The sequence below is a fragment of the Mugil cephalus genome, chromosome 2 (genome assembly GCF_022458985.1).
Source record: "Mugil cephalus isolate CIBA_MC_2020 chromosome 2, CIBA_Mcephalus_1.1, whole genome shotgun sequence".
Taxonomy (NCBI): domain Eukaryota; kingdom Metazoa; phylum Chordata; class Actinopteri; order Mugiliformes; family Mugilidae; genus Mugil; species Mugil cephalus.
In genome coordinates this window covers 6,990,795-7,001,079 of record NC_061771.1, presented here as the reverse complement: position 1 = coordinate 7,001,079, position 10,285 = coordinate 6,990,795, and the positions used below count along the sequence as shown (strand labels likewise).

Below are 10,285 nucleotides of genomic sequence, written 5' to 3'. Positions count from 1 at the left end.
CAACTTCCCGGTCTCCAACCGTCCCCACCGGGCCGTTGCTACGGGAGGAGAGTAGGCGGTAAAAACGTAAACACTGAGGCGTCATGTTGGAGGAGACTTTTGAGATTGTATAGCACCTAGCTACTCGTCAGTGCATCGCTTTCTTAATAGAAGCGCACTTGTTGAATGTTTTGGTTATATATATATATTTGAGCTGAGCAGTTTTGATTTTAATCCAACCAGGGACAGCGAATGTTATATTAGCAAAGTTAGCTGGTTAGCTTAGCAGCTCGCTAGCTTAGGTTAATTGCTCAGTGTAGCCGTAGTTTATTCTCGCTAACGCTGCTGACTATCTGGTCCTGATGCAACAAAATGGAGAACTACGAGACTTTTGTTCAGCACCGACTTTCCGAAATGAAGAAAAGTGAGGAAGAAGGGGGGAAACCTTTGCCTGCATCCTCTCTCATCCGCTTCTATGGACGACCCATCCTTCCTCCCCTGGTAGTTGTTCTTTTTATGACTGCTGTTTTCGAATAACCTTATCATGAAGTGTACTATGCCTGTAGTGTTGCGTGAGTAATCGTAAAAAATCAACATATTCTGACAGCTGCTCACAATATTTGAATACTCACTTGCCAAAGCTTGAGGTAACTGTTACTCTGGTGAAAACAAAGGCTTTCTACTGTAACTGTGCTGCAGTAAATCCCTCTACATGCTAAATACTGATGCTAAATACCATATAAAAATTGAATATTATAACCTTCATTAAGACATTACAGGACTATTATATGTATTCGTTTTCACTAGTGTATCTTATGAAATCTCAGTGTCATTTTGAATCTATACAGGTGGTGTTGAGCTGTAGCTTAGACACTAATAAATAAAACAAACAGGAACAGAAATAAACATTATATCTGTTGTGGAACATGCGTGACAACCATCTCTGCTTTCTGTTGATAACAGCTCTCTAGGAAACAGCGAGAGGAGATGCAGCGACACAGAAATGAAGTGCAAAAAGCCTCCACCCAGAAAAAGCTGAAAGATGACGCCAGAATGGCACATGTAAAAGCCATTCTGCACAGCATCCAGGTAATTTAAGTTCTTTAAGATTGTCCAACTGTGACTATTTGTTTTTCTCATTGAAGAGAAGATTTGATTTGCAGAGTTGTAAATAACATTTAAGCACACTAACACCATTTGCCTCCATTTTGTTTTAGATATGTTGTTCTACTTCCAATTCTTTCATATACTGTTTTGTGGATAAAAGAAACACATTTGGTGTGATCTCATTCGGTTGTTTTCACTCTTGAATTGCAGCTGAGGACTACTCCAACACTGGAGGAGTTACTTCGAGAAACAGAGCTTGATACGCAATCTTCATATTCCCACAATTCCAGCAGAGGATCAGTGTCTCAGGGTCATGTTTTTGGTGGCACAAATGATCGTCTTTCGCCGCCGCCACCACCTGTAAAGAGAGGAGAAAACGATGCTTCTCTTCCGCCATTGACATCAACAACATATAGTGCCTTTTTTGCCTCAAATGTTACACCTCAGAACTATGAAAGATGCCTTATTGATCACCAGGGATCACAGCCAAGTTACTGTAGAGGTGGGAGCCACCAGCCATTGTCCTTAGGTTATGTGACATCTGAGAATGTGGAAAACGCTACCAATATCTCTGAGTGGAACGATGCAGAAAGCGACAGTCGTGGATTTGGCTCTGCAAACGGAGTTCATAACTTGAGTGGCTTTTTCCTGCATACCACTTCAAACACAATTGCCAAAATGCCAGATATTATTAGCCACCCTCCCATAGACGGAGAGGAGCTGGAGAGGAGTGGACTGGAGAGGTCCTTTTGTGATAACTTAATAGGAGTAAAAGATGTTTGTTGCATCTCACTTCAAGAGGATTCAGCCATATGTGACCCTTTACCAGCAGAACAGTCTGGAAGTAGCTTTCCTGACAGTGTGGAGGTTGATGCTGAGAGTCCCCTTATGACAATACTTGACTCTGTTAAAGGTGGAAATTTAGACCAAAATGAAGGATCGGCTGCTTTGCTGGAAGAAGGTGTCTCTTCAGGCAGTACGGAGTTATTGCAGGTGTTAAACAGTCGTCTCTGTCTGACAGCAGGACAGGATATTCAGCACAACCACAGAGAAGCCGAACCAGCAGAGAGTCCGGTAGACGAAGGAGACTCAAAGCCACCCGAGAAACCTTATCGCCTGAGTCTCCAGGCCTTGCTGAAGAAATCTCAGGAGTATCGACGGCGCCATCGGATGCTTAGGAACCAAGCCAAAAACACTAAATTCCAGGACAGGACTCAAGAACAGCCAAGAGAGAGGGCGGAGGAGCAGAGCCTCTCTGACAAGGAGAATGACGAGTTCCCTGACAAGGTTACTGTGACTGTAGAGGGGAAGAAAGTGAAAGAGAGGGGAAACACTGTTATGCCGTCTATGGAGATATCACCCAAGAAATCCTGGGAGGATGAGAAGACACTTGAGAGCGAATGCACTGGGAATAAGATGAACATTGAATCTGAAAACTCACTAACCCAAGATGAAAATAAAGTGGAACAGAGCAGTGAAGACCAAACAGCCCTAAAAAATAAGCTTAACAGTTCACAAGAGGGCATAATAAAGCCTAAATCAATCAGTCCCCTCATCCAGCAGCAGTCAGCTGGAACCTCCCGTGTTCAAGATGCCTTTTATGTGACCACCTCTACGAGATCATCTTCTCAAGGAACTGGGAAATATTGCTGTTTGCCGGCCCCAAACTTCTGTAGAAGTCCTGTACACTCTAAAAGCAAAGATAGCACCAAAGATGGAGAAGATGATGATGATAGGCAAGAGACTTCAGATGGGAAATATGAGATCAATATAGGTTTGAATGAAGACCACAAGGCTGAAGATGATGTCCTGGGTCATGAAAACATTCCTTCCACTGTGAATCTCACGATTGATGAGGATGTGACGAATGTTTTAGCTAAAAGTTCACAGCACATAGATCAACTCGAGTCAAACCTTTGCAGCTTAAAGGAGCTGATCTCAGATCTGGAGTCAACAGTAAAAGAAAACATGGACAGTCAGTGCCAAAGCGAGTTTACTTTCAAAGATATCAAGCAAACTAGAAGTGATCAACACGTGCAGCCGAGTCCTGATGCTTGTGAGGATGATGATGAGGAGGAGGAGGAGTGCAAAGTGTGGCCGGAAAGACTATCATTCAAGAATCCCAAAAACCTGTTCAGAGGTTCAGGACAAGAACTCAGCATCACTGACAATGTTCGTGTGACAGAACAGGAGAAAGTAGAAGAGATGGTAAACATGAGTGAGCTCAGACTGGTCAAAACAGTAGTTACAGAGAGAGAAAAGGGAGAAGGAACAGGTACAGACGGACTAACCAAGAGTTCTACACAGCACGGTGGCTGGAGAAAGCAGCAGCCACTTGCTAAACACGTGCAGTCTGTAACCCAGAGGATGCGTATTCCTTGTGTATTCCGAAATGTTTCGTCTGAAACCGCGATTCCTTTAGAAGTCCCGGTGCATTCAGATACCAGCAGCCACGTTTTGTTGAGGAGGAATGAGATGGCAATCGACGTACAAAACCGTTCACCGTCTCTCAACGAGTCATACGATGTGGACACACCATCTGGCCTGTGGCTCGTCGAAGCGCCGGGATCTGACTTAGACTCGCAAGATCGTCTTATTCAGAAGAACCATCTGACTCCGGAGAGTGAAGGTGAAGGTCAGGGAGGGGTGTCCAAGGTCAAACGGCGGCTGCTCATGCATGTGACGGACGAGGCCCCAGAAAGGAGTGCAGACACCAGCGAAGGAGGAGGCTCCGTGATCAGACCCAATTCAAGCGCTCCCAGAGGTAAGAGCGGGACAGGAAAATGTAGGGCAGTCAAAAAAATGAGCCACACTGGGTTTAGGTTGTGCAGCGTTTCGCTCCAGTTGAACACCGCAACAGGTGATTCTTATATTTCTGTGTCGCCTTGTGATATGACTCTGTATCATCAGATAATAAAGACAGTGACCTGTAGAAAAAAAAACCTGCTACTGCTGCTACACATACTTCTCAATCCATCTGCTGTAGCAGAATTTTCTGATGTGATATCTTTGGCTTTAGAGTCTAGGTATGAAGGCCATGGCAGCCAAAAGGACAAGCAGGAGCAGCTAAAACTGGCCCATGCTGCTCAGGTCAAAGCGCTGCAGGACGAGCACAGGAAGCAGCAGGAAGAACTACTACAGGTGAGACGGTGAAATTAAGGGGCAGGTGTCCAGTTTTTGGGTATTTAGAGAGCAGAGCTCTTATTTAATGATGTGGTAAATGCTGGGTTCCCTGACATTTATTTATTTACATTTAATCACATTACATTTATTATCATTTGCGATTATCACATTTAACTGTAGTTTCACATACATTTTCCATGTTAAATAATTGGCCATGATAAATATTCAGTTATCTGAAGCTAAGACAAACTCACCTTTACTGTCTGTTGTACAAGCTTTGAAAATGTGTCACATTGGTTTTCCGTCATTGCAGAGGTTCACCATTTTTAAAATAAGTGTGCAAACATTTTGATTGTAGTCAAATCATCTTTCAAGTGTGTTAGAATAAGTTTTCAGGTGTGTTTGCTGTGCAGAAACAATGCAGATGTTTTGTTTATGGCGTTTTTTACTCTTACAGAGAGCTAAAACCTCGCAATATTATTTTCTACTTAAGAATCAGTCTTGCAATATTTTTCATCTTCTTATTTAATGCCACAAAACGACTTGTTGCCTTTATAGACAAACCCTAATATCATAACTGATAACTTCCATTGTTTTCCAGACACTATTAAAACACAGATGGAGGCCCTGGATTTTATTATTGAGTCTGTTTTGCTGCCAGAAAATTACCAGAAATGTGCAATTTACTTGTTCTGGGTAACATTTGCTAAGCAGTAGTTTGTCCTGGTATCATAGGAATTAGTTCAACCTGTGATCTGTTTTTAAATAATTGCACTAAAGATCAGAAAAAGAATTGTGACACATTTTCTGGGGTTATTGGATGTGTTTCATAGTAGAAACGACGTATAGAAAATTGTCGGCCTTATTGTTTTTACCTGAAAAGGATCGTTGTTTTCCTATGAGCGGCAAAATAACATAAAACTATGAAGAGAAAATGAACATTATATGTTTCTGAGACCCGGAAACAACCAGTCTAAATCTGCTTTAAAAACACAGTCATTGGTTATTCCTCCATCCTATTGGCCCACCTCTTGCATTAGATTGCATCACATATTGCTGTACAGATCTTGCGCTACGTAATTCCCGTACAGCAGCCATAATTCACTCCACCAAGGTTTCTGACTTCACCCAAAGTCACCTAAAAGAAATTAAAAATGAACGTCTGGCCCAGCATTCCCACCTTTTTTTAAGAAGTTAAGCCTGAACCATGATGTAACAATGACCATAAAATGTTTCTTTTGAATCAAGAAGAAGACATTTAAAAGGCTCTGGCATTGCTTCACAAAATAGCACACACACACACACACACACACACACACACACACACACACACACACACACACACGCACACACACATGTTATCCTACCTGTTAGAGTGCTCTTTTGGAGACCTGGGTCGTGGGCAGACTACAGACATCTGCTCATTACAAGAGACCTTCAGACTCTCCCCAGTAAAAAAAACACAGGGATTCTACCATAAATGTTTCATTACATCCCTAAGAGGCGAGCTGGCATGGTTGCCTGTTTCTTTGAGTATGTGTGTGTGTGTGTGTGTGTGTGTGTGTGTGTGTGTGTGCGCACACATGTGGGACTTCAAGGACGCCTGCTGTTCTCTGGCAACCGGTTCTTGTTTCTTCGGCTTGTGTCTGTATTTGTTCTTGGCCAGTGTCCTTGCCCTGTTAATCACGGGCTCTGTTTAATTTATGTATCCTTAACAACAATATAATTAACATAAGCTGTTTCATAAAAAGACTCCTTTTTGACTCCCCTCCGTCCCTCCATCATTTGTGATATGATGAGAGCGAGCTGGCTGGACTCTGTGGTAGAGGGAGGAGGGGGCCGAGGGAATTGACACAGAAAAGGAAAGGATAATTTGTTTAATTCATGAGCGTCTGTGGTTAAGTGCCAGATCGTCCCGCTGAGTGCCACCACTAATGGTCCCTTCTCCTTCCCTCTCTTTTTCCTCTCCTCCTCATCCCTGTCTTTGTTTTGTCTCCTCCACTGTTGTTTTTTTTACTCTCTGGCTGTATTAATTTCCGACATCTCTCCTCTCCCCTTGTCCTCCTCATCCTTCTCCTCCTCCTCTGCTCCCTTTCTCGTCTCATCCCTCTTGCCTCTATGCCCCGTCTCTCCCCTTCTGTCTCTTTCTCTCTACCCTCAATTAATTTTTTCCTCCTGCCTCATTTGCTGTCCTTTCCAATTCAATTTTTTCCAACCTTGCCTGCTCCCAAATGCACACGCACACATGCCCATTTCCTCCCTCTCCTCCCCTCCACCCTCACGTCTTCCTCTTGTCTGTCTCACTCTCACTCAGGCGTTGGCAGAGCGTTACCGTCTCCTCCAGAGCGTGTCCTTCCCTTGCTCCATGTCAAGCTCACGTCTTGGGGACACGTTGACCTTTTCCACCATCTCGCAGGTATTGCCACCCGATTTGTTCACTAATGTCAGTGACACAGAAAGGATCTCCTGCTTTCATCTGCAGTATTTTTTTTTATCATCACCACTCGGCTGGCACAGTTGTGTGAAACAAATACGCCCGACTCTATTTCCGACTCCGTAACCTTTATTACATTATTTCCCGCTACGACGGCAGCTTCTGTTTTCCGCTTTAGTCCAAGAAACGTGTCCCTTTAATTCCCGAGAATCAACAAGTGAATGACAGCACATCAGCTGCTTATTATTCTGCTTATTATTCTCTATTACAATGATGAGCTGTGAGTCCGCTCACATTGATGCACTAAACAGATGCCAACCAAAAGACCTTGAGAAGCTGTGTGGGAAATTAATTGGTTGTCATTGATGGAATTAGCATTCTCCTCTGTCTTCCCCTCTGGTCTTCATTATTCACCCCTCTCTCATCACTCCTTCTCCCCTCTTCCTCAGCCCTGCAGCTCACCGTCGCAGCGCTACCGCCCCCTGCTGTCGGCGGCCGTGAAGGGCTTTCTGACTCGCAGGTTGTTGAGGACTGAGCGAGTGGCACAGCTGGTGCGCACCATCAGGGTGAGTAGAGACTGAGGTGTCGCGTCTGTCTGTAGTAGCACACTGTCTTATTGAGGAAAAATGAGCACACGTGCTTAGATGACACCTGTGTGTGTGTATATTTGGGTTTTCGTACCACGCAGGACACGCATCAGTTCCTGCAGCAGATCCCCGGCAAAGAGGAGTTGTGTAGCAGACAGGACGTCTTATTGCAGGAGAGAGTCACTCTCCAGGTATGAAGGCAAACACATGTTGTAAACACATCTGTTAACCTCTCTCCTCTTCCCTCTTCCACGCTGTCAGCTCAACAATTATTCGCTCCATTAGCAGTTTCCACAACAGGTACTGCCATCGCACGCATGCATTCAAGCCGTCGTCTGCTCTGTAATTGTTTGCCCCTCCAGCTGCGCGCCGCACGTTATGAGGTTTACGACATATTCTTCAGCCTGACAGCCAGAGAGCGGATGCAGCTCATCAGCTGGGACAGAGAGCTGGCCAGGGAGAAAAAGCTCCGACTACAGGTAACCTTTTCAGAAGTCTTACACGTCCAAGGGGGGTTGATTTCTCACATTGGCAACCACAACTAAACATAAGATAGGACTGTTTTAAAATCACAGCGGTTCTTATTCTCCTAACATGCTGCTAAATGTAGCTGAGAAGCCTGATAACTAAAAAAAGGAGAGAGAAGTGCTTAATGTTTTAATATCAGGTTATCTCCAAAATATGAACTTCATCATGGCAGCTATTTGACAAAGAAACAATATAGAATAAACTGTGACTAATTAAGGTAACTACACCTATATAATAAAACATGACTTTGTGATTACCTGATGTATATTTTCAACACTTTATCTATTTAGACCAGTGCACAGTTTGCACAGTAATTATTTTCTTCTCATACACTCAGCGATGAGCATTGATGAGCGATGAACATTATGAGTCGAGTGAATGACACTGATAATTTGGTTATCATGGCATCTGTCAGTGGGTGGAATGTTAGGCAACAAGTGAAGATTTAGTTGTTAGAAGCAGAAGGATCTGAGCATCTTGACAAGGTTGTGATGACTAGATGACTGGGTCAGAGCATCTCCAAGACTGGAGCTCTTGTGCTGTGTTGCTGGTCTTCAGTGGTCATCGCCTGTCATCAAAAGTGGTCCAAGGAAGAGAAAGAACCAGAGACAAGTCACGAGAAGCCATGGCTAATTGATGAACTTTCTCTGGTAGAAAGGTGTCAGACCTCACAGCACATCAGTGTTATTTATCTTTAACATGTAAGGGAGGGGAGGCAGAAATAAGCAGAGCTTTGACATCATGTCCAGGATAACGTCAGAAGGTTTGAGTGAGACACAGTTTTCTGACCCTGTGTGAATGCAGCACAGATATAGGAGGGTCCTTTCTAAATCACATGTCCCAAACAATTAGGACTTACAAACAGCAGAAGTCCATGTATTTTAGTCACTTAGTCAAAAAATTTGTAGTTACGTCTACATTTTATTTATTTTGGAGGATGATTTTTCCTGGGTCCTCATATTTTGCATTTATTTTGTTTCTGTTCTTTTTGTCTCCACACTAATGTATTGTGCACGTGTATGTGCTTATTTAGAGTGGACATGCAGGCCGTCCAAGAGGACAGAGTTCTCTGTCTGCTGCAACGCAGAAATCACTGGAGAGGAAGAGAGGAACCATGTGAGTTTCCTTTACAGCTGTGAATAACAAACACACGGAGCCTGATTATTACAAGTGAAATCTGCACTCATTCTGTCTGCATCAGATTTATTTGTGGAGTCTATGTCGGGTAGATATTTTTGAGAGATACTTTAGAGGCACAGCCACCCCAGACTGAGAAAAGACCTTTGTCAGCTGGTAACACTTGTCTTGTATTCCCTCAAGGATCCAGAAGAAGGCTGCAGAAAGGCACCGGGGGGTTACGACGAGGACCGGACCAAAACCTGGATCCTCTGCCGAGCAGCCGCTTGGAACCAAACGGGGGCAGTGCAGAGCAAATCCTCAGAGAGTCCCCAAGAGCACTTTCTCCTCGAGACCCCGATGACAATCTCCTAATTGGCCCCAGTGAGGACTCCTAACAAGGCCTCTAGTGATCACATGAATAGTGTATAACTAATCATTTGAGAGTTGTCCACACTTGACTCAAACTGATGCCGGCTGCTGACTAATATATAGTCTTCTTTCTTATCCAGAGTGCTGGGAATTTTTTTACTCTAACGCTGTGTATAATTTAGTGACTACAGCTTCCTATGTGAATACAGGTCAACTGCAGCCATTTACAAAGTAGCTCTGTCAGTGTCACAGTTTTTACCAGGTGTGCTTCTAGTACTTTTCACCATCTTCGTCTTAAAGATGTTTGTGAGGAAAGAAGTTCAGACTCAGCAAACATTTTGACATGTCACAACAGAGAAGCTCAGTTTTTTGGAAGTGTTCCAGTAAGCCAGTGGTAATAACCTAAGAAAAACTGCAAAAAAATGTACTCATGCAACACAATACCCATGGTAAAGTTTTGTATATTCATATTTTTGCATCTTAAAAACAACAGATCATTGTGTTAAGAACTCCTTAGCTTACTGTGTACAGCTTGTGACTAGGGTCTGATTTGCTTTGCATTAATGCGTGAAACTAAAACGAAAGCGTCCACAACATATATCGTTTTTAGGAGGAGATATCCTGTGTTGTCACAGCAGGAAAAAGCACGGGTGTAATCGACAGCATTAAAACTGAACTTCCTGCCAATGAGACATTTCCAGGAGCCTTGTTTGGTCACTTGGACACCTGGAAAATGTGTTCCCTTCCTCCTGCAAGGATTCTTCATGTTTTTGTGCCTGTTACCAAAAAGAATCGATCTCCATATTTATTAGCACACACTGAACCTTTCTAGTGTAATATTTACAGTATTTCCGTCCTCACAAATGTTTAGTTCCTCGAGGCTAAAACTTGAACATTCTTTAAGGTTGCCTTCAATGTTTGCACTGTATTGGAATTATATATCAGCCAAGCTTGCGTTTTTTATTCTTGGAGATTTTTCCATCTATTTTATATGTTATTTATTTGTATTTAGTTATTAATAAATGTTTTTTTTAACACT

General features: G+C 43.2%; 1 protein-coding gene across 2 annotated transcripts; it reads left to right on the top strand.

The window, feature by feature from the left end:
- Positions 1-15: 15 nt before the first annotated feature.
- si:ch73-100l22.3 lies at positions 16-10,283 on the top strand. Of its 2 annotated transcripts, XM_047578794.1 has the most exons (10): positions 23-480; positions 943-1,068; positions 1,297-3,850; positions 4,106-4,227; positions 6,524-6,625; positions 7,093-7,209; positions 7,332-7,421; positions 7,593-7,709; positions 8,792-8,874; positions 9,079-10,282. In XM_047578794.1, exons 1-10 carry the CDS (start codon positions 352-354, stop codon positions 9,236-9,238), a joined length of 3,600 nt encoding a protein of 1,199 aa, XP_047434750.1. In that variant the 5' UTR covers positions 23-351; the 3' UTR covers positions 9,239-10,282. The 2 variants fall into 2 exon arrangements, with proteins under 2 accessions (XP_047434752.1, XP_047434750.1); XM_047578796.1 differs by lacking the exon at positions 6,524-6,625 and having other exon boundaries at positions 16-480; positions 9,079-10,283.
- The last annotated feature ends 2 nt before the right edge of the window (positions 10,284-10,285 follow it).

Coding starts and splice junctions, on each gene's coding strand:
- si:ch73-100l22.3 (XM_047578794.1), top strand. CDS start 352: ATGGAGAACTACGAGACTTTTGTTCAGCACCGACTTTCCGAAATGAAG. Junction 7,210..7,331: donor AGCTGGTGCGCACCATCAGG/GTGAGTAGAGAC, acceptor CGTACCACGCAG/GACACGCATCAGTTCCTGCA. Junction 8,875..9,078: donor GAGAGGAAGAGAGGAACCAT/GTGAGTTTCCTT, acceptor TATTCCCTCAAG/GATCCAGAAGAAGGCTGCAG.